The sequence below is a fragment of the Taurulus bubalis genome (assembly GCF_910589615.1).
Source record: "Taurulus bubalis genome assembly, chromosome: 19".
NCBI classification, from domain to species: Eukaryota; Metazoa; Chordata; class Actinopteri; order Perciformes; family Cottidae; genus Taurulus; species Taurulus bubalis.
In genome coordinates this window covers 14,564,298-14,588,691 of record NC_136607.1, presented here as the reverse complement: position 1 = coordinate 14,588,691, position 24,394 = coordinate 14,564,298, and the positions used below count along the sequence as shown (strand labels likewise).

The 24,394-nt window shown below is 41.4% G+C and overlaps 1 protein-coding gene across 1 annotated transcript; it reads right to left on the bottom strand.

The window, feature by feature from the left end:
• Positions 1-1,208: 1,208 nt before the first annotated feature.
• On the bottom strand, positions 1,209-22,334 carry znf462 (zinc finger protein 462; the record flags this gene model as incomplete). The annotated part of the gene is made up of 12 exons (XM_079234897.1): positions 1,209-1,422; positions 1,907-2,039; positions 2,610-2,913; positions 5,306-5,529; positions 6,151-6,290; positions 6,520-6,760; positions 9,496-9,693; positions 11,805-11,923; positions 13,401-13,825; positions 16,080-16,214; positions 16,702-21,917; positions 22,124-22,334. The coding sequence occupies 12 exons, from the start codon at positions 22,332-22,334 to the stop codon at positions 1,209-1,211; spliced, it is 7,560 nt and encodes a 2,519-aa protein (XP_079091023.1).
• Positions 22,335-24,394: the final 2,060 nt, after the last annotated feature.

The following is a 24,394-nucleotide window of genomic DNA, read 5'->3' as shown; positions in this document are numbered from 1 at the left end:
CTTTTCACATTTTCTTTAAAGCAATTAAAGCCATTTTGTGGCAATTAGAGGAACTGGATTGTTAAGGCACTTGCACACTGGCTTCAGCACTCAGCCGTGGTGGTCAGCCTTGTCAAAACTCTGCATTTAATTGTCATTTTGATGCACATACTATGTATTCTGGCACATCAAATTTTTTAATTTTTTCTCTGAAAAGACAAGTGTGATCTCTGACTATTGATAATGATGACACATATTACACCAGTGTTATAAAAACCTGTCGTTATGTTCCAGGCTATGCTCAGTTTAACGGGTACCTCTATCATGTAGATACAGTCATGACACATTAAACATATCTCTGTTGTTGTATTGATCTTCTGAGTGCACAGGTTGATATTGTTTAACCGAGACTACAAACAACATATCTTACAGGGGAAGGAAGATTTTAACTAATCCCATTATTTCCATTATTCCATCACGTGAAATTACCGGACAATGAAATGGTACAGTCAAAATGCAAAAGGGAGCCACAGGCTGAAGGCTTATACGTAGTATAATATTAAGGGACCTAAAATATAGCAATTTGCTACAAACATTGGGGGAAATTGTCAGTATTTCTACGAATAACGAAAACATGACTTGTGGTTTTACTAAAATAGATAAGGTGCGATTCTTTCTCGAGGACTACATCTACACACTTAACACGAGGCTAAGATGAAAAAAAGACTACAATTTCGACAAGAAACAAGAATAGGTAGCTCTACAGTGGGCCACGGTTTTAAATGCTTTCATATCATGTTTGTTCCAGTTGGGTACTTTTACAGTACCCTTGTTTTGGGGGAGCGTAAAAGGTGCTTCAAATAATAAAATACTAAATTTAGTTCATCATTTTGGACTTCATTCTCTATAAATAGCTTAGTTTCATCTAGGTGGGATCTTTCACTGTAGATTTGACCAGAATGTCAGCAATAAAGAGTTCTGTTCACTATTGGTTACCAATATATTAAGATCTGTCCTAGGGGACTGTCCATTTAGAGAGCTCAGCCGTTTTATGCAGCACAATCTAATACTTAAATATGTAACACCTAAAATCTAGTAATGCGCCAACTCATAACAAGTCACTTTTTTTCTGTTTCAATCTTTTTGTTTCCTTTTACGACTCAACTCAGTGCTGATACTACCCAAGGTTATCAGTTTCTAGCACATCATCTCAACAGGCCACAAGCACTTCAACCAAACTGTGGATCCTTTTTGGTGTCAAGCGTTTCTGTGCCTTCCACATACGGGCTTGGACTTCCCAGTGAGAGATCAGCGGGGTTCCCTTCCTCGTTGCTGGACGGGTCCGATCCCGTGTCTATCAAGACAGAGAAGCCCGTGGAAGATGAAGCTGAGGCCTCTAATGCGGAGGTGGTGCTGGTGTCCATGTTACTGTTATTAACCGTCCTAACAATGGGGGGGAGAGCAAATATTATTATATATAGTGCCTTTTACACACGGAAATATATGATTTTTAAATATGCATATATATATATATATATATATATATATATATATATATATATATATATATATATATATATATATATATATATATATATTAATAAAACAGGACTACAGCCATGATATTATATGGCATTGATTCAACATTTTCATTGGTGATAGCACAGGTGTGCCTCTGACAGGTCTGTCTGTGTATCGTTAGACAAAACACATGAAGAAAAATAGTACACACCATCATTTTTAAATAAGTTCAACCATCAAGAAGTCAATGTAAAAATTACAACAATTCTAAATGTTATTCTTTTGCGCCGTTACCATTGTCTGTAGTGGTTAATCACATGACAACACACAATTTAAATGATTAGAAGATAAAAAAGTTAAAATAAATTGTATAAATACAATTAAAGATTGTAGAAAAAATACTAACATGCCATGTCGAAGGACATGACGCTCCCACTCGAGGCTGTTGGTGAAGCAGCGGCCACAGAACTCACAGGGAAGCCGCTTCTCTGCATTGCCGGCTGCAGAGCTGCTGCTGCTGGTGGGAGAGGCAAGGACCTCTGGGAAATAGAGTTCAAATGATTGGTCAGGCTCAGAATAGCAGCACAAAAAAGTGTTCATTTTTGCTATAATATTTGAAACCAGTTGAAATGTGAATTGCTATAGTTTGTTTATTATCAGGTGATCTGTATTCCATCCATAATGATGCATCAACCACGAAGTATCTCTTGGTATGAAATCTACTTTTTCTTCAGTGAGCAACCAATACCAGTCAAGTATACTTGACTAAGACTGTGGCTATTTCGGTATGTATGCTATGGGACTTCCAGTTCTCTGGCAGTGTGATTGTTTTCTTACTTATAGGCCCATTCGCTTGGCTTTAAAATGAGACCCAGGAGATTTTTCACACAGATCACAATATTATGTATAATTACTGAGAACATGACAGATAATTGGCTTTTCCGCAGACACTCATATACAGTGTAATCCCTGAAGGTGTGTGCTGTACGTTGGCTCATAAGCGGTTAAATAGTTCTGGTCTTAAATTGGGCCATGTTAGAGTAAAGATGCATATGAGTAGATATTATGTAACTCAGGAGAGCAAAAAAGATGACTTCATCTGCATTCACCTTGAAGGCCTGGCTTCTCCTCCTCCACTCCCCTAACTTCCTCTTCATCTTCTTCCTCCTCCTCCTCTTCGAAGTGGTCCTCTATCTCTTCATCATCTACCTCTCTCTGCTCCTCCGCCATGTTCTCCATAATCTCCATTCCTTCGTCGTCCTCGTCCTCATCCTCCTGCGCAGCTACTTTTCCATCTCCGACCATCTCCATCATTTCTCTTTCTTCTTCCTCCTCTGCGCTGCTCCCTTGTTCTTTTATCATCTCCAGCTGGTCCAGGTTGACGCGGCCCATCAGCTCGAAGTTACGAATAACCTGATCAGAAACAGGAGGTCTTATCAGTTATGGTATGGTGTGCTCAAAAAAGGATTTATCGCAAATAACTCCTTTTTTTTTCATGTGTGGCATTTCTTTTTTCTTCAACAAGTGAACGTGACACAATATTTTCACAATTAAATACATTTATGTATGTTTAAGTCTTCACTTTTCCTTTACTACATTTTCAACTAAAAAGTGAATACTACTTAGCTTCTCTCAGACCAGAAGTGTATTTGTTTACTGTACAATGAAGCATAAGAACAAGACATTGAAAAAGAAAGATGACATATTTTGATGACAGTACCATCTCATTTCTTTGCATGAAGCATCCTGATGCAAATGATGTCACTCTTGCTGAGCAATTCCCTCCTCCCACACTCCCTGAGGACTGCAGTATCCTTCCCAGCAGAAGCAATGTCTGCTCTTTCACTCCTCCTCCTCTCATGAATAGGCGTTCTGTCTCTCCAAGGAGGAGCCCTGCTCTCTTATTGTTCCTTGAAACTGCATTTCAACAATTTACAATAAAGTTTTCCCGGTAATGAGGCACATATTTACATAACCTTGATGGCAAATGATATATATATATTTCCGTGTAGCCTTCATTGCTTTCTGGACTGTTTTTGACCTTCAGCAACACATGAAAGGACCAGAAACTCCTGCACATTGCTAATCATGTGGACTGACTTTATTCATGATGTTCTGGTCTTCATACCTTCATTAAAGTTGTAATAAATTCATCAAGACAACATCATTGGAAAATATGTAAACCTAACCAGGGAAAGAGGGTGCCAGCAGTCAGCTTTCTGATGTGCAGTGACTTTGTAGTAACTGTGACCTTGACCTACAGTACAAAACATCTCTGTAGCAATTTTCCAATTATTTAGATGGTCTTAATGAGAAAGGCATAATAGTAATAATAAAATGCAAGTCAAAATATACTGCGTTTCTTCTCTTAAAAATCCATAGTGTAAACTAAACAAAAGTACATTTTGGGGATTTGCTACCTGAGTAAATTATCTTTATTATCTGTAAATATACCATGTTAATTAGGCTATCCATCCATTAGTCCTATTTCAGGTGACATAAGGGCTGGACCTTATCCCAGCATGCTCTGGGTGAAATTAAGGATCTCGTCATGTAAAGAATTGAAAAACGATAGACGTGTGCCCATATAGTTTTATATACTCTAAACTTGTAAAATACAATCTGCCTTCTCACATCATCTCATAGATTATCCTAAATAAAACAGACTGAGAGACGAAACCTTTTCCCTCCTGGTTGTGGGAAGAATATCCATAAGTTAATATTCACTTTTCAGAATTCTAAAACTTTTACACACTTTCATACTGACTGACTTTACGGCCCACTGTTATAGGAATCTTCTCTTAACTTCTCATACAATTAAGTTTTTTCATCCATGTTCAAGACATTACACCACACTCAGTGTTTTTCTTGTGAATTGAAAGTGGGCTGATATGGATTTTGTTTTGAAACGGCTGTGGGGATTAGCGTTCTGTATTTATGTGTTAACTCATGTTAGTGGTTCAGATAATCAAAAATAAATGTATGCTTCAGCTCGTTTGTTTTTGTAATTTGATCTGTTTTAAACTGGTGAACATGCTCGACAAAGAGCTTCAAGCATTCCAGCAAAATCCCCAAATAATACTCTGCTGTTGCTGCACTTTATGTTGCTCTTCCAATGTAAGGGCATCTTTATGCCCTTGCATTGTAATTTAGTCACTTACTATGCTGCTGTATGAAAAGAGAGACCATTGGACATCGGTGGCCAAACATGAAACTATTTTTCCTTGCCTAATTAAATGTGGACGTCCTTATATATATATATATATATATATATATATATATATATATATATATATATATATATATATATATATATATATATATATATATAAGGACGAGATCCGAAGAGATCCTTAATTTCAGCCAAAGCATGCTGGGATAAGGTCCAGCACTTGTATTTTTTTTATATATATCATTATTGACTAGAACTGAATCTGTTTTATTATTTAAAGGCACCTTACGAGTGGTGTTTATTTGTATGTCTCCTTTGGGAGTTTTAAATTGGACTTGGCATCATATGGCATCATATCCCAACACTGTGGGAATAAAGACAGCTGATTGGCACAACCCTCACAACTTCCCATAAAAGCCAGCAAAGGCCAAATGGAATTTATTGCACAGCTTGTGTTGAGTGTATCAGCTGTAAATATATCATGTCACAGCCATTAAGCAAACTGATTATTAAAACATGTTTTTATGAGTAAACCACATTCAATAATACTCTCGGTAGAATTTACGAAAGGTATATCAATTCAAATATAGCTACTTAAAACATTGTGCTTATCATAAATTGTTGCCCACTGACCTTGTGCTCAAGGCGTAGATGCTCCTCGAGCTGGCTCCGCTGGCTGCTGTCGTAATAGCAGAGCTGGCACTGGTAGGGTTTGATCTCGGCGTGCTTCTGCAGGTGCAGCTGCAGGGCCTTGTCGCTGGAGCACGTGAAGGTGCATTTGTGGCAACGGAACACGAGGCCCTGCAGGTGGCGCGACAGCTTGGAGCGGCTGACCTCCAGTGGAGCTACACGCTCCTCTGGTGGAGGAGGAGGGAAAGAACGAAGTGGATTAGCGGCTTTGAGAAAGGGAAGGGGAGTAATGGCAGGGCAGGAGAGAGGAGGAGAAGAGCAGCAAGAGCTACCGCAGGATGGGAAGAGGGGACGTGGGGGCGCAGGAGGGATATCCAATGACATGTGTCACACACACACGCAGAAAAGTAATCCCAGTGGTTGTTACCGTTTGGTGGTTTTGTCAGTTTTAACACAAACACTGAAGATAGTCTCAAAGAAAAATGTCATGTTCCTCAATGCTTGCGTTTAAATCGTACCTTTCTGTTTGAATTTGGTGATCGTTCTCATATACTGCTCTAGCATTCGGTAAACAAATAGCTCCACTTACGGTTCAAAGTCCTCGTTTACTTTGTCTGAATTATGTGTTCATTTCATATAATGCGTGTATCAATGTTTTTGCTGGTTGACTGGCAACTTTGCTGTGAAAAGCAGCTGTTTCCCTGTTTCCTGCCTTTTAAACTCAATCTCTAAACTTCATCTAACGCTCAGCAAGAAAGCAAATTAGCTAATGATTCCCCAAAATGTTGGACTATTCCTTTACAAGTAAAGTTCACTATGTCCCTGGTTCCACTTGGCATGTTGCATACCTCTGTGCAGGACAATGTGGTCAATCATGTTGCTCTTGTGTTTGGTGTGGTAGAGGCAGAGAGGGCAGCGCAGGTCTTTAGGGAGGTTGTCAGGTGCATTGTTGTTGTGGCCGGCCTCCACATGCATGGTGAAGGTATTCCTGAGATGAATTCAGAGACAGAGAGAAGGATGCTTTAACTATTTTTGTTTGGGGGGGGAGGGGGATATCCAGTGCTAGTATCTGTGTTACTGTTATTTCACATGAATAAACATTTATAGTTTATACACCTTGCATAAAGTCTGCAGCATCTGGACAGGAGCATATGGAGCATATGCAGACAACATGTCAGTCATGTTCCTATTGTTTCTCTGCTGAAGTATTTCCTTACTTGTAGCAGGTGAAGAAGGAACAGTCTTTGCACTTGAAGAGCTTCTTGCCGCCGTGGCGGTCCCTGTAGTGCCGACGGAGGCTCTGCATGTATCCAGAGCTGAACTCACAAAACTCACAAGTGAGCACGCTGTCCGGTCGATTATCAGCCAGCGTTGAGCCAGAAGACATTTGACTGCGCGCTGCCAGCTGGTAATGACTAAGCTGCTGACGAACATCAGCTGGCTCCAGGTATGACGGATCTTAGAGAGGGGCAGAGAAATGAGAGACACTCTTAGAAACGCTTATTAAAATACAATGCATTGCTATAGATTGAACTGGTGTTTCTAAAAAAATAACTGCGTCTTCTTGGTGCTCCTTCCCAGGTTTCAGATGTTTATAAATTGTTAGCAGTTTCATCAAAGAGACATTTCCCTCTAATCGTATCACATGGTTTCATTTAAATGACTGTTTGAGGTCAATCAAGGTAAAACAAAGATTAAAGAAAATTCCTTCAAGTTAATTCAGATGTATGTCGCTGAACTTTCTACTTTTTTAACCTATTAATCATATCAGGACCCCTCAAATGCATCTTTTCATCCTTTGAACCCAACCCAAAGGTTGAGAAGTGCTGGATTAAACTACCTAACTGCACATAAAGGTGAAAAACCAGCTGGACTTCCATCAGCTACAACAATAACATACAAACATCTGTATTAATCTAATGTCACAGATAATTATACATCAGTCACAGGGGCCACTTTCCAGCAGAATGAGTACCTCTGATACCTTTTGAATGCATTTATATTTATTTTGTATTTAGAATGGAGGCAGTTTTACTTCTATTGAAGTACATTACTGTTGTATTGGTACCTTAACTTAAATTTAGGATATGTGTACTTCATCTGTTTTCAGGCTACCAGTAAACTACTACTTCTTTCATAATTATATTTCATGACCTTCACAAGAAGTAACCACTCAAACAAGAACACATCATCGCTGGAATGAAAATAATATTTTCTCTGCTAAATTCGAGAGGATGTGGGCACTAGTTTTCAATCCACAAGAGTCACTGTGCATCATGATGTTATTCCAATGCATATTTTTGCACAACGGGATGGAGTTTAACCTACTTTATGTATATTCTCTTTCATTTGCCTCTTGTGTTCAATTCATGAGAGATGTCTGAAGATTTCTTTAAAAGGAAAATGCACATATTCCATACGTACACATAGTATTTAATGAAAGACTATCAGCAGACAGTCGGTGATCCTTTGCTCTCTCAAATGTCCCCTCCGCCTCACAGATACAGTATTACTATGATTGTCATTATTTGTCCCCTACCTCTTTCCCTCCTCATTCCCTTTCTCAAGAGTCTATAATATCAGTGAGCAAGCTCATCTTCTCGCCCTACTTTGAGTCTCCAACACATCAATAAATAAACCACAGTGACACTAATAGAATATCTATCCATGTGAAAAATGCCTCATTCAGCAGAGTATGAGAAAGCATGGAAGAAAAAAAAACTTTTACTTTATAAAATGCTTGAGATCTAGTTTCTCACTTTTGCAGAGGCGACAGAGGAATTCACACAAATCAAACAATGCCACAGTTGATTCATGTTTTTAATATCCTCTCTACATTGTGGAGATGTAGGGAGATGAGATAGCAGATGGAGAGAAAATTCCATCGTAAGGTGGCGATGTGTCTTGTTGAAAGGATTAAGGGCCAGAGCTGTCTATTATATCGCATAAATGAGAGGAGGAATACTTCTGTGAGATGTTAGAGAAGACAGGGGAGGAGCAGAACAGCTTAAATACATTTAAAGGCTGACCATAAAGCCCCATAAAAAATAAGGATGGGGTTGGAGATCAAAGAACTTGGATCTTACGTTCATAGTTTTAGCGCCAATCAAATTCTACTCCTTTCAAAACAAACCCCTCTATTCCACTTCAAATATCAGAATTGAAGACATATGACTGAAGCAAGCTAGTTTAGAGAGACATTCAATGTGTCAGCTCGGCTCTTTCTCAATGCTTCACTTGTCTTGGTGGGGCACAGCTGACAGTGGTGGTTGCTGCATTGAGGATTGCTGCCCTGCTTCAGCTTCAGGGAAGATCCCACAGCTCCAGCAGCAAGGTGACAGCTGCTGCCAAGAACAGTCTGCAAGCTGTGCAATGCATGGCCACTAAAACACCTAAAACATGGCATCACATCAAAGAGAGAGATGCTGCACCAACCCACCGTGAAGGCACCTCTTTGATATACGGACATATTCCGTAAAAGAAAGGTGTCATAATCAACATTAAAAGGTGGCTCAGGGAGTCAAACACCTACATTCTCATATTATTCATTCATCTTGTGGACACAATACTCTCCCAACGGCTATGACACTTTATTATTGACCCTAACTGCTGCTTTTCCATATGTATAGGGAATTTAATGAGTTACTTTACAAGTATGAAAAACCCACCTGGGTTGTAAAGACCCACCAGAAAATGTGCAATTATTTGTCAAAATGTTGCCTTTCAAGATAATTTCTTTTGCTACTTTCTTTTATGTTTTGAGTGCCTTACGTGCATTTTTATAGATTATATACTGTATGTGCTAGATCTGAAATGATGAATATTGTTTTTCAAACATTCGCTGGTTTCAACTTTTCCGTTGTCATATGACAATTTAGTGAATTAAATTGATATTGAAATACTTTTTCTGGGCTGTGAGGAACCATTACTATTTTGGGATATTTTCTAATAGAAGACAATATAATATAACCTCATTTCTTATACAGTAGCTGTCATATCAAGTATATATATATATATATATATATATATATATATATATATATATATATATATATATATATATACACATATATATATCTGGCATCTACAGTATATCTCCTATATAAATCCTGTACATATATTCCAGATCTGGCCTGACAAGCCTGTCATATGATCCTATTGCTACTAAAATAACACAATGCAGGATCTCATACCATCCATGGCCAAGGGATTCTGCTCTGCGGTACTGGCCAGCCGTGGGGCCCTGAGGGCGCCGTGAGCAGCCTGGGTAGCAGCCCGCAGCTTTGGGAGGGTCAGGGCCTCTCCATGGTCCCTCAGAGAGTGCTCCTTCAGCTGGCTGATGGTCATAGAGGAGAAGGGGCAAGACAAGCACTGGTATGTGTGCTGCTCACCTGGAGGGACATCAAGAAACACAAGTCAACAACGGCTTCTAAAGGAAATGTACTCAGTATTAGTTGAGAATCTGAAAAAAACCTGTACATAGTTCAAGAAAACCACAAAAAAAACATAGTTATAATAAACACATCCTCCGCCATAAACAAAGCTATTCCCCTCTGAGCCAATCTGTAACATATATATCCTTTTTAGGACTCCTCTTGGACTAATAAGTGTAATTTTGATAGAAAATAATATCAAGCTGCAATGTTTATTAGAAATGTCTTGAGGTTTCACACATAAACATGATCCACATTCTTCAACACTGTCAAACTAATATTGTTCTAGTTGACTACGCTTTGAATACAAACATAGATATACCGCAGTCTCACAATGCCAGAGGGAGGCGAGTCTGAATGTTATTGAGGAACTTTTTTTCCTCCATAATTAGCAAGCTTTGTGCAGGTTGATGAGCCATGCACAAAGAACACTATTGCATATAATGCCTAAAGCTAATCTCACTCACAAATTACAGTCATATGCACTAAACACTTTCTGTGATTTACGCCTTTACAATATATGACTGTACTGATGCTGCACTGGCTACTGTGTGTGTTTCTGGAGGCACCCATGGAGGATTTATAGCATCTTTCTTCCTGTAGCTGTTGAATATATCTGCTTAGCAACCTACTGCAAGCAGCATCCTGAGGAGAGGAGCCATTACAACCAAATCTGATCGAAGAGTCACACAATTGAACCAGAAGCGGTTGAATAAGAAAAACTACTTCCTGATTGAACTATTTCTGGGAAGAACATGTTTGGAATAAAATAGCTCCTGAATGTTCGACACATTCTCACCCAAATCCGTCAAATACCGCAGCTTGGTCAGTGCTTCATATAAACTATGACGCTCCACGTACCGCTCCTGACGGCCTGTCAACATACGGCAATTGTATGCATTGTGTCTTTTCAAAATAAAAAGTGAGGTTCAAGCAACAAAACCCATTAGTTAGGTTTAAGAAAAGAACTTCACTGAATTACAACTTTCGTCACAACCGAGTGATGAAGGACTCAGGTGACTAACGAGTGACATGACTCGTAACTCATGTGACAAAAAATGTCAACTTTCACTTTTAGTTTTGTACAGGACATGAACGGCGGTCCCCTGGAGGAATGTTCTATGTTTGTTCGACTGGATTATCTCACATTGTATACTACGTCAGTGGCTCTGAGCATGTAATAAAGGAAGCAGGTGTTTTGACATTGGAGTTAGTTGCAAGCCTGCTGCGTCGCCTTCATGTGCGGAGGAGCACTGACCAAGATGCGGTATTTGACTCATGGGGAGTGAGAACAGGTCAGAATGCGGATGTATTAATCCAAAACATCTTAAGCTTGTTGGACTAAAAGCAAGGACACAAATGAGAACTGAACCACGATGATATCAAAATAAATAATCATTGTTTATATTAATCAACTATCACCAAACTCTACTTTTCAAAAGTAATTCCAACTCAAAATTGGTTTGTGCCATTTATCCACTGCAGTTGTTAGGGTGACTCTTTTTGCTTCTTTCCAATCAGACAGTTGAGAGCACTCTAAAGCCTTTTGATAATTGGCCTTTCTAGTTGGCCACTTTTCAGATAGTTTCTTTTGCTCATGTATTGATTTCTTAAGTGGACCTTTTTTTTTTTTTTTTACATTTGCTTGAATGTCTATGACTTTGCCGTCTGGCTCCCTCAACAACCCAAACACACCAATCACAGGCAAAGAACCGCATCCAGCTGAAGACACCTGTGGGCATTTAACTCTGTGACATGCTGGGGGTTTCATCATAATCCCAAATAAACAATATTAACAATACATTCATCTTGGCTATTTGTGCCCAAATCCAAATATGCTTATTTTATATGTGCTTAATTAGGTGTATCTAATGCACTGTGTGAACGGCGGCGTTGCTCTCCCAGCTAGTGCATTGGTTACACTGTGCAGGATACGCTAAATCATGCACAGCCTCTTTATGTGGAAGATGATGAACAGGAGGCTGCTATTCTGGCTCGGGAATACCTTGTTAGTCATGGATGCAGCTGTAAGATGGGAATTGATGTGTGTGTGTGTGCTTGGTTTTTACCTGTGTGTGCCTTATGCAGGTGGCTCTTCAAGCGACTCACGTAAGCAGATTTAAAGGGGCAGAGTTTGCACTTGAAGGGCTTGTGGTGCCCGTGGTGAGACTGCACATGTCTGTCCAGACTGCCGATGAGACAAAATATAAAAAAAACAAAGGGGAGGATATGAGTTAAGAGGATAAAAGATGAAAAATAGATGGAACGAGAACAAAAGGATAGCAGACCAGGAGAGAAAGTGACAAGAATAGAGCACAGGAAAGAAAGAGAGCTCTACTCAACAGCATTCACTTTGATGATTTCAACTGCAGGGTTTTTTTCTTCTTCAGCAGTATCTAAAGCGCTCAATTCTGTTTACCTCACAAACAACAGTCGCGCATTTCCAATGACTACAGAACAAGGAGCCGTGGGGTGAACTCATCTTCCCACAATCCCTTGGTGGGAGTGAACGTGTGAGCGCCTGTGGGGACAGTGGCTGTGTTTTTAATGCCAGCCTCCTAGGTGGCATGGGAATTTGGCTTCTTTCTGGGTCAGGGCACATACAGTACAGAGGGATTACACCTGGGAGCTCAGAGGAGATGAGGACTCTCTTCCCCTCTCGCTCTGTGTCTCTGTGATGGATAAAACAAATCACACTAGCAAAATGTCTGTCTCGCTGTAATGTTTGTCTTACTCTCATAGGAGGTAGGAAATCTTAGAAAAGATTGAGGATTCAAAGGGATTGTGAAGGGTAAACTGAATAAGGTGTAAAATAGTGCTCTGAACAAAACGAGTTTAACATTGAGTTGATTTGCAGAACAGCTGGTGCACGACTGGTATGGTATAGAAGGGAGAGAGTTTCAAATATACTGCTACCGGGGCGACACATTGGACTCTATTGATGCATGTTTATATTTTCTTTAATGACCTAACAGTATGGTTGTTTGTGGCGGAGTCCGCCATTCGTGCGCTGGATTTAAATTGCCTTCATATGCATGAGGGATTCACAGGAAATGATGCATGCATGTAATCTAGTGACACTATTTGCTGTCCCATCTCCCATAGCCATATCACAGCCGTGTTAAATTACTGTAATCCAAGATGCCTTTAGTTTCATTTTTCTCCTGTGCATTTCATCCAGTACAACGTGCATCTGCAAATACTATGCAGCAGTGGGGGCTATTTAGTTCAACGTGTTTTTTAGGCAGTCACACTGAGCTGCAGACTGCAGAGAATGTTTTCCGTTGTGACCACCAGCAGCCCTCGTCCCACGTCATGTTGCTTTTTCATACGTCAGCGTACTAATTTGCTCAATTGTGGACAAAACTCCAAAACCGCAGAGAAGAACGAGTTGAAGGGCGAAAAAAATGGTTCCTTATTAAAAAGTAGTCCCCGTACTAAAATTAACAAGAACTTCTTCCCAGTTCAACCAGGACTGAAATCTGAAGGATTACAACTTGAACTAACATTACTGAAAAGTACAAAGCCAAGGAATTGTACAGTCAGAAAAGCTCAACGGTCAACAAAATGAACACAAACGAACATTGTACATATGTGTCAAATTGACTCTGGGGACTCTACTGTAGAAACAGTGAATATTCTCAGACTGGGCTCCTTTTACTTACTTGTGTCTGAAGGGTGAGACGAACTGGCAGTACTGGCAGCTGTATTTGTCTTCTCGGCTGAACATCGCCATGGCTGAGTGGCTCCTCTCGTGGGACCTCAGTCCCTGCATGGACATGAAGACTCTGTCGCACTGGACGCATGGGTGGCCCCCTGCTGCTAATCGCTGCTTCAGTTCCCCCTCTGACACCGTGGCCCTCGCTGCGGCCATGAGGGCGGCTCCCCTTCCTTCGACAGCTTTAGTTTCTGGTTCTAGTGTCTCAGCGGCAACGGCCCCACCAGCTGAAGCTGTGCAAACCGAGGGTGGACCCATCGTTGCATCCGCGGGTCTCTCGAGGACGTCGGCTTCAGCTGCTTCTTCCGCCTCAAGGACGCCATTAGTCAGGGTCTCTGGAGGCAGGGTCAGGGGGACTTCGCTGACTTCCTGCTGCAAAATCAAAGAGGAGAAGTCTCAGATGTTCAGTAACCTCTCTGTGCCTCTTCATTTAGTCGGTCGCAGTCTTTTTGTCATGCGGCTGCACAACACTGCAATACACGGAGGAAGATGAAGGGTAACAATTTATTTGGATAGCCCAATGTTGATACTAAATCAGCTACCAGATGACAACAATGGCTGTTCAATGAAGTATCACATAGATTCTGGCACCTCTAACTGTTTTTCCTAAATCAGGCAAATCATGTTAACAGCACATAAGCAACAGTTAAGCATCTGTCTAACACCTCTGGTTCTTCTCTGAGCCGTATCAGCGCTATCCTTTTCAGTTAGTTACAGCTCTCCCACTACCCTCTGCAATTCATTTGTGCTGTAGATCAACATGTAGGTATATCATTGACCTGAAATCCTTTCTATGTCACTAATTTTCCTGAATCAGCCAAACACCTGTCCAGAATACTGTAAGCTGCAGTGTGAGCCTGCTAATGGACGTGTTTCTGGTCCAAGAACGGATGACTGAAAAACATGACTGTGTCAAGTCCAGCGAAGGCAACTTCAACCCTGACCTGACACTCTGTAGTCTGCCGCTATTTACTGACACACCACTTCCTTGATATTGAGTTGATTGCAATCTGAATGGAATGTGACATGCACATTTTAATCCAACCCTTCAAATCGGTTCAGGAGCTTTATATTACATATCCTTCCCGACTCTCCTCCATCGTTTATAAATATATATATATATATATATATATCAACTGTATATCTCTAAAAATACATGCAATTTAACAGACACATAACATAATTCAGCTGAAATATTCTGTGTGTACTTAATACTTAAAGACATACAGAGTTTCATCATCACAGTTACATCTCACAGGGAGGTTAAAAGGGTTATTTTCCACCACACATTCATAATGATGCATCATTACTGGTTGCTAAATCACCCTGAAAAGAAATGAGAGGATAAAAAACTAGTCAAACAACAAACAGATAAAGACCGAAAACAGAAAACCTTATGCATTCGCACATCGACCGACAACAACACCAACCAACTGCAAAACAAAACTTCTTCATCTATTTCCTCTTCTGTTATCTGCCGGAGTGCTGGATGGTTTCTGGAGTCATCACAAGTAGACAGAAAATCACCATGACTTTTTTATTGCCTCGAGGAAGCTCGTTCTTTCTGTGGAAGGGCCTGACCCTGCACTTCATGCAGTCATAAATAAGATGTGGCATCCACAGACCTAACCTTGCCATCCAGTGTGCCCTGACTGCACTGTCAGCCTGTTTTTTCCCCATCCAACTCTATCAGAACCATTGTAGTTCGAGAGTTGAAACTATATTCATGGTACTATAAAAAGCAACGTTCTGTTTTACCTTGTGCAATGTGTAAAACATACAAGAAATTCCATCTGCTAGAGATGTTGTCGGCCATGAATGCTTACAGTTAACCCGTAACCCTGGCATGTGCCATCAGCTTCACAGGCTAACATTTTATCCTAAGTCAACGTGGCATATTCTTTTGTAGACCTCAGTTGTCAAAGTGAACGCAGTACATTTTAAATACATAAAATCCAGACCCGAGTGTCTGACAGAAGAACCAGGTCTCCGTTTGGGTGAGACGTTGGGTCCTTAGGCCGGTTCCCCCCACTGGCAGCCTCAGTGGAATACTAATGTATGAATGGTTACCCGCCGCTGCCCTAAAAGTTATGGCTTACTACTCTATACCCCCAACCTCCCCCCCTTCCCACTGCCACAGCGTAGCTTGTTTTCTCTGGAGGAAGCTGACATGCTGTCTACCCAGAAGCCACCATCAGTTACAAACAAAAACAGAATCCCAGTACAGTAAAAACAGATCACTGCAGAGGAAAATGAGGAGTTAGTTTACAAATACAGAAACACCAGGGACAGTCAAAGTAGGCCTTTTAAGTATTGTGAGATAAAATATAACATTGATGTCAATAAATAATGCATACTAAACATTCACTGTGAAGTAGTAGCTGCTCGATTAATTGACATTCTGGGAAATACGCTGATTCACTTTCTTGCAGAGAGTTGGATACAAAGATTGATATTTTTCATGATTATTATTTACATTAACGTCCTGTTTAATAAAAATATGTTTAACATAGACATGTGTGCAGTTGATATGAAAATATTTAAGAGTTAATGTACCAAATCCCCAGTTAAACAAGACACAATAACAGGATACAAGAAATCTAAAAATAGATACAACTCTATTTACCTTGACATGCCCCTCTTTGACCTCTCCGTACTGGACGTGCTTCCTAAGGTGGTTGCAGATGGCGCGGAGGGTGGGGTGCATCTCTATGCAGAAGTTACACCTGAATCCTACGGGAGCATTATTTACTGGGGTTTCCTGTTCACAGGAGAGAGAAAAAAGACAAAACAAACATGTTTTTATTCAGTTTCTTTTACTTTGACATATTTTAAAAACATATTTAAAATATGATATAGCCTTTTAAGAAAAATAACAGTGTATAATCTAAACTAACTGATGTATTTTGCCAGTCAGAAGATACTTCTAAGACCAATGGTACTTTTAATGAACTCATCATGAAACTAGAAAATCACAAATTATGATCACATATTTTTTTTTTTTAATTCTGTTACAATATGACTACTTTGTGGACAACTGCAATGATTTTGGGCTTATAACTACATTTTAAGATAAATTAACAATACTCTCACTATGAAACTATGAGAGCCCATTACGCCAATGACTTAAGGAACAGCTGTATGATAGACAAGCATCTTACAGCATCAGAAGAGTTATTGTATGGGGTCAGTAAATAATGCCCGTTTTATTCTCTCATATTCTTTTCGAAGCTCGTATCTCTGCTCACCTTCTCAGGTTTGGTCTCGGGAGGTTCTGCAGCTTTCTGTTTGCTGAGCAGCTGCCTCCTCCTCTCCTGCCTCATCGCCCTCTTCTGAAACTCCTCGTTGTGGTTCAATAGATGTTTCGCCAGAATTGGGAGAGCCAGGAACTTCAGCTCACAGTGAGTACACTTGTACAACTCCTCGTCCTCATCCTCGGGTCCGGGCGATACCACAAAGTCTCTCTTCAAGTCATTGCTGTGGTGATCGTTGTAGTGCATAGAGAGCAGCTCGCCGGTGCTGAAGGACAACTGGAAGCATTTTAGACACTTGAATGGCAGCCATTCCACCTCACTGTCCCGCTCGGGTTTACACTGAACCTTCAGCACTTCCTCGTTGTCCTCCGCCACTGTACTGACAGCAATTTTCTCCGGCTCTTTGGCATAGATAACGGTAAAGTAGCGACCAAGCTTGCTAGAGTGCTGCTTCTTGGGGAAGACACCTGGGTGGCGTTTGATGTAGTGCGAGACGATGCTCTTTCTGCTGAAGGCCTGGAAGGCGCAAAGAGAACACCGTCGTCTCTCCACAGCCAAACGCAAGTCTTCGCTCATTTCTGAATTGTCAACTTCTGGTGGCGGCGGGAGTGCTATCACTTTAGTCGGCTTTTCCGTTATAGTCCTGGAAGCAGCCAGACAATGGGTGTAATAGGCATCGATATCATGCCGCTTCTGGTAGTGTGCTGCCAGACCTTTGCGTATAGGGTTTGTGTATGGACACAGAGCACATTTGAAGACATTGTTTTTACCCTCCGGCTGAGCACGGACGTTGTTGTGCTTGATACGGTAGTGGCGAGCGATGCCTTTCCTGGTGGAGCAGAAGTATTTGCAGAGCTGACACTTGAATATAGCATGTTTCTCAGTCTTATTGATGGGTAACTGGGAGAGGGCAAGGTCCAATTCACCGACCTCCTGGACTTTAGCTGCGCTTGATATATTACCAGCACTGCATTCAGCGACTGGCTCGCATTCTTTACCGGGAGAAAAATATGTCAGAGAGGGAGCGAACATGTCAGAGGCCGACTGATTGTGATATTTCTCATAGTGGATTTTGAGTTTCTCCAGTGTCCCGTGTGTGTAGGGGCAGATTTTGCATCTGTATGCGCCGTAGCCTTGCCTCTGAGTTTTGCACTTGTCATCTCCTTCATTCGGGTCAGCGAGTTGCTCGATGTCATCCGCAAAGTCTTCTGCAGTGACTTTCACTAATGGGTGTCTCTTCTGATAGTGAGTTAGGACACCGTGGATCCGGGAGTTTACATACGGACAGTGACGACATTTATACACAGAACTGGGGTTGATGTCCGCCTCCTGTGCAAAATCTGCAGCTTTTACCTTCATACCTGGGTGCTTTTTTCCGTAGTGAGTGAGGAGCCCATGGAGACTGTTGTACTCTGACAGACATACAGTGCACTGATAAGTATTGTTTGAGATGGAAAGACGCGGGTGGGGAGGATGGGGATTGCTTTCTTGAGGTGTGCTGACCATGACCTGTGCTCCATCATCTTCAACAGATTGGCAATCGAAAGACACATGCTCTTTGGCCACCTGCTGGTGTATAATTTCAGCTGGGCCATTTCCTTTGATAATATCCAAAAGCACAGATTCATCCCCTTTAATGGCCCACGGGTGCACTACCTGATAGTGACTCGTGATGTCCCATATTGTACAGGCCTCAAAGGCACAGTCTCTGCATTTGTAATGTTTAGTTTCCATATTGCCCCCTTGTTGAGTGGTCTCCGGTCCCGCCCATAGCTTGCTGGCCATGTATGTGTAATCAACATTGTGCTCAGGATGGCGTCTTTGGTAATGGAGCAGCAGGCCTTGGGGTTCAGCGTGGGAGTAAATGCACCACTCACAGTGGTAGCCAGCCTCCAGAATGCCATCTTGGTAGGCCCAGTGTAAAATGGTCATGGCTGTGGCTTTCACAGTGGGGTGCTCTTTCTTCAGATGTTTCTTCAGGGCATAGACGTAAGGAGATGTGTATGTACAGTGTCTGCACTTCAGGGAGCGCAGTTGTGTAGTGTTTTCAGGGTCGTCTGGAGGAGCTGGGATCAAGGCAGAAGAGACACTGCCCGACTGGACCATCTGCGCACGCTCCCGCTGACTCCGGACAACTGCAGTGTGACGACGTACGAGGTCAGCGTTGGACTTGGTTTCCCGATGCTTCTTCTGGTAGTGAATAAGCACTCCTTTTACTGTGCGATTGCCATAATCACAGTGCTGGCAAAAAAACAGCTCATCCTCTCCTTTCTCACCGCTTCCAGGTTTAGGGCTCGTGTTGTTCGATCCATCATGGCCGTTATTTTGAAACTGCTTCAAAAACTGTTTGGGAGCCGCAATTTGCAATTCGTCCATTAATTTCATCAAACCGGGAGTGGGAGTGCCATGTTTGATGTATTTTGCTGTCACTTTTACTTCAGGGTGTCTCTTTTGATAATGGACCAACACACCAACAACAGATCTGTTGCTGTACACGCAATGTTTACAGTAGTACATTTCTTCATCGGATCCATACAGTGCTGCGCTTGGTTGTTTTGGAGGCGTGGCCATGTTGAGATTATATGAAGAGTTTGCAACAGGCTGCGATTGATCCACCGAGATGACCTTCATGGTTTTCTGTATACGGAAATAAGACGCCTTTTGCTCTGGATGTTTCTTCTGATAGTGGACCAACACAGAGTGCATGTTGGGGCTCGCAAAAGAACACACATCGCAATCATACACAACGACATTGCCACCCATAGGTTCTTTGAGAGGGTCTGCCTCAGCACTAGCTTCAGGGGTCTTGGAGACCGCCTTCGGCACTGGGCTGGTGGAGGACCTTGGGGTTGACGTGGGTGAGTTCAGATTCTTGGGGCCAGAGTTTAATATTTCCCTCAGGGTTTGCGATTCACCCGTTTTCTGGGACTGCTCCACTATATAGCTGGAGAAGATCATTGCATTGTTGATTTTCACTGTTGGGTGCATTCTTTGGTAATGGGGCATTAGGCTCCTGACATTGGGGCTCGTGTATGAACAAAAGCGGCACATGTATACCAGATTTGGTTGGTTGAAGTTGAGCACATTGCTCGCTTCGGGGTGGTGATCCATATAGTGTTGATGCAAATCATTGTAATTCGTGTATTCAATGTAACACTCTAAGCAGCGGAAGACCGCACTGTGGTCCTCGGAATCCAGGATGTACTTGAAGCTGAACTTGATGTAAGGGTGCATCCTCTGGTAATGGGTGCTGACGCTACGAGCTGATTTGTTGTGGTAATCACAGTGTTTGCAGTAGAAACGAGTCGTTCCTTGATCCTCTGAATAATCAGCGTTCTCCTGGATAGTACCGTCACTGGGGTCAGCAGAGATGTTCTCACTATCATCTGAGAGAGTCAGGGATATAGGAATGTTTCTAGGCTTTGACTTAGGGTTGCTTTTTCTTTTCCCTATTCGGCCTCCCTCGTGAGAGATCATTGAATCTCTTGCATGAAGCTGTTGAGTGTTATAAGTGAAGACAGGGTTTTTGTTGTCATCAATGGTGTGATTTTCTCCTCCATCTACATCCTCCATGTCATCTAGGTTTATGACCATGTCCTGTTGGCTTTGGCTTATCTTACTGTGAAGGTTACTGGCAATTTCATCAATTCTAGTTCTCTTCTTAACCGAGGACAAATCCAAAGGCAAGTCATTAATGGACTTCCTGGCTCTTTTCCCTGTTACTAAGGGCTTTTTGGTGGCAAGTCCTAAAATCGAGGTCTGGGTTTTTTGTAGAAAGATTGGAGAAGTGTCCGGTTCAGACTCCGGCTGGTCAGTCAGCTGGCTTTCAAAGACAGTGGGATCTAGGTCATCACAGTAGGAATGCTTATGCTGCTGGTGAACCCTCAGCCCTTTCAGAGTGGTGGTAGAGAAGCTGCAGAGTGTGCAGCGATGAGGGTTCTGCTGGTCGTTCGGTGTGCTGGTTATCTTTTTTCCGTTGACTTTTGAATTGACATTACCCCCATTAACTGGCTCTGCAGCATTGTCATTGTGAGGATTTGGACTATCGGTTAGGTCCATGGTGTCTACGTCTGAGGATATGTGGCTCTGTTTGTGCGTGCCTAGTTTAAGAGGGCTGGTGCAAATAAATGGGCATTCATCACATTTATACACTGTAGTTTTACCAGAAAGGTGAATGTTTTCAATGTGCCGGGAGATGCTTCGCCTGTGCATGGTGAGGAAGGAGCAGAAAGGGCACTGAAAACGGTTCATGTACTTTCTAAATGGTATTCCTTTAGTCTCCAGTAATTTATTGTCCTCATCAGTTAAAAGCAGCTTTGCATCTGCTGACAGGGTCCCAGTATAGCTGGGATCATCTATATCGCCCAGGTCTTCTTCATCATCATTCTCTAAGCTGCTCTTAGAGTCTTCTTCATTGAGTAAGTTGTCATCCGTCTCCAAGACACCCTTTGAGACGTCAGATGAAGCGAACCTATTGGACAAAATGGAGGAACCGGTGCTGTTGGGTGTTACTTGACTCATGTGTGCATACTGAAAGGATGAGATCTCTGGGATTGAATTCTCAAAGGTGTTTTCTACCGTTTTTCCTTCCTGCTCTTCCTTTTCTTGAACGTCAGTGAAATCCATCTTTGATCTATTTTGGCATCGGGAAGCGGAGGGAGAATCTGGTTTGGGTGAGCTTGCACTTGCCTCTCCTTCCAGCTCCTCAATGCAGGAAACTATCTTGACCGCGTCACTGTGTTCCTTCACCACATGATTAGTCCAGCTGTCCTTCTGGTCAGTCTGATAGTCACACCATTCACAGGCAAATGTTCCCTTCATGAGTCCACTGGCTGAGTCCGATTCCTCTCCGGTCTCATTGTATTCTGAAGGATTTCCAGCGCTCTCTGCAGGAACCTTATGGTGATACATTAGTTGGTGTTTCAATATTCTTGCTCTGCGTGGAGACTTGTATGTGCAATACTGACAGGAATACAATTTTGAATTGTCATTGTGCATAATAACGGTGTAGCTGGGCTGCTCGGCGCTCTGCGAGGAGATACTTGCATCAGAATCTTCATCTACAGCATCATGCACTTTTTTGGTGTGGTTTCTTAAGAATGACTTTGAGCTGAAGTAACGGACACAGAACTTGCACTGGTAAAACGGCCGGTGGGTTTCAGTCGTCTGCTTTTGTGGTGTTTGGTTGGAATTGTCAGTAGTATTGGGGCCTAAAAAAGATGAGACAGTATGTGAGATGTCTGTTGGAAAGTAAATGAGTCACATTTTAATATTATTTAAACATTCTGTTGTTTCAGTCAGTAAAACCGGCATCAAATCATTAATCGTATGCTCCTCAATCAAACATGAAATCATCCTACTATGGAGATAATAATCCTCCACAAATTAAACATCCGATTTGAATTGGTGGACATACTCATTCCAGCTTTAGGAGTTGAATAATCCCGGTCGTCCTTGTCGTCATATTCCTCCGCTTCCTCCTCATCCTCGTCTTCGTCTTTCAGAGAGTCAGACTCGTCCGCATCTGCAGGCTGCAGGAAAACCGTGTGCACTTCCTGAATGTGGGTCTTCAAGTCATCATATGACTCGGCACGGAAGTCACAGCCGTCACACTGCAATACCTCCATCACTGGAAAAGGGGAGCGCTCCCTGGAAAATCAGGGAAACCTGCAAAGAAAAAGAAAGAGAAAAAACTCATGAGGACATGCAGGATTTTCCAATGCGTACACAGCCGAATGTCTAATTAAATTGGTGGGATTGAAAATAAAAGTAATTTATAACAGTTGTGTTAAAATATTCAGAGGAGCCATTTACAGTGCATGTTAAGGGGTATTTACTTTGGCACCGAGACTCATATGTACAGAGCTATTACAAAGGAGGGATAATATTATTCCTTAATGCTTCAATATTCAGTGTAGCGAACATGTCCTTCCATAAAAATGAGCTTGGTGATGATCTAAGATGATTACCAAAGGCAATTCCTGCTGTGAGCAAAGAATAATCAAGTGCAGGATGTAAGACGCACGTTTTCCACATAACAAGTAAGATGAAGGCAAGCAAAACATACATAGCTTTCAAATAATCGTGATTATGTGATCAAAATAGTTTGATCTGCTAGATTTATAGAAGCTCTTAAAATTGTATTTCTACGAATTTGTGACAAAATGAAGCGTGTGGTTCTAAATGTTGCACTTGGTGGGACATTCAATGTAACATAATGTGCATTTATTTCTTTTTGATTGCTTTGGTGCTGAAAATTATGCGGGATGGTGAGATGATAAGATAAAAGCCGAAATAAAAAATGAATGATAAAGACCAAACCATTATGATCCTTCAAGTCTACATTAAGTATGACACTTAAATACAGTACTGTAAAAAGTAATGCTCTAAAAAAAAATGGAATAAAGAAGACTCATTTGTGTATTAATTTATGCAAAAGCAGCTAAACATTTTCTTATGAAGACAAAACGACAAAATTCAATTATTTTCAATCTCCTAAACGACTGAAGCTGTCCACAAGCGGCAATAGAAAGCCTCACAAAACATGACAAAGGGGAGAAATCAGCAGATGCTGATGTTACTCAGAATACTAAGAAGGTCCCATTTTTGAGCATAGCATCATTCTAAGAACAATGGAGGGACTGAGGAGGGATTATGGGCTGATTTGTCCCATTTTTATTACCTTGGGATAAGCAACAGCTGGAGAGCAGCTCCACAGCTCAGTATTTAGAGCAGACTACTGCATCAGATTGTATCAACTGCTCTGAAATAAGATTGACTGAATCAACGGAGAGATGAAGGCTTTACGTCTTTGGGCTTCTCTGCAGTATCAGACTAGGACAAAAAAATAGAAATTGATGATGTGGCCATCATTTCACAGCTGTTTCAATTATCATATTGTTACACCAGCCATATAATATCACAAATAGTGTTTGTAGCTTACACCAGTTCTGAGATAGGTAGTTAAAGGGTACCATCGTGATCTAATCAATATAATTTTGTTTAGTATGTTACTAATATCCGTAAACACATGTTTAGGTGCATACCATGGTGCATTACTTTAAAGGACGCGGGGAATCAACATATTTGATTGGAGATACAAGTTTCTCAAACACAATTTAAATGAAGATCTAACAGAGGGAACACAAGCATATATTTCTTTAATTTGCTTTAAGAATAGTTGAATCACTCCCTCTCAGTCTGTACAATAACTGTTGTGACTTCTACAAAGCTGATATTTGTAACAAGGCTCTCATTCATATTCAAACAGCGTATGGCCCATGCACAAAGATGCAACTAACATGGGGACCTATAATGGTATGGGTATGACTATGTAGTGGGAAGCATTAAGGCTGTTGATGGATCTCCATAGATACATTATGGCCTTTTACATGGCATCCCGTGTACAAATACATGTTTCCACATGTCAAAATGATTATATCCCCAAACAAATAACTGCATTAAAAAGTTCTTCAATGAACACTATGGACACCTTCCAGGTATGAACATATTTAGATTCTGAACGCAGAATGGCCATTCTCCTTATTACTCTCCTTCATATAATAGTAGGTGTTCTCTTTATTTTGTCCACCCCTACATGTCAACACCAGGCCGAGAAAAAAAAAGAGAAAAAACTTGAAATACCAGACTAAAACAATGTTGAAGTGAACACATGGAAAGCTGTGTG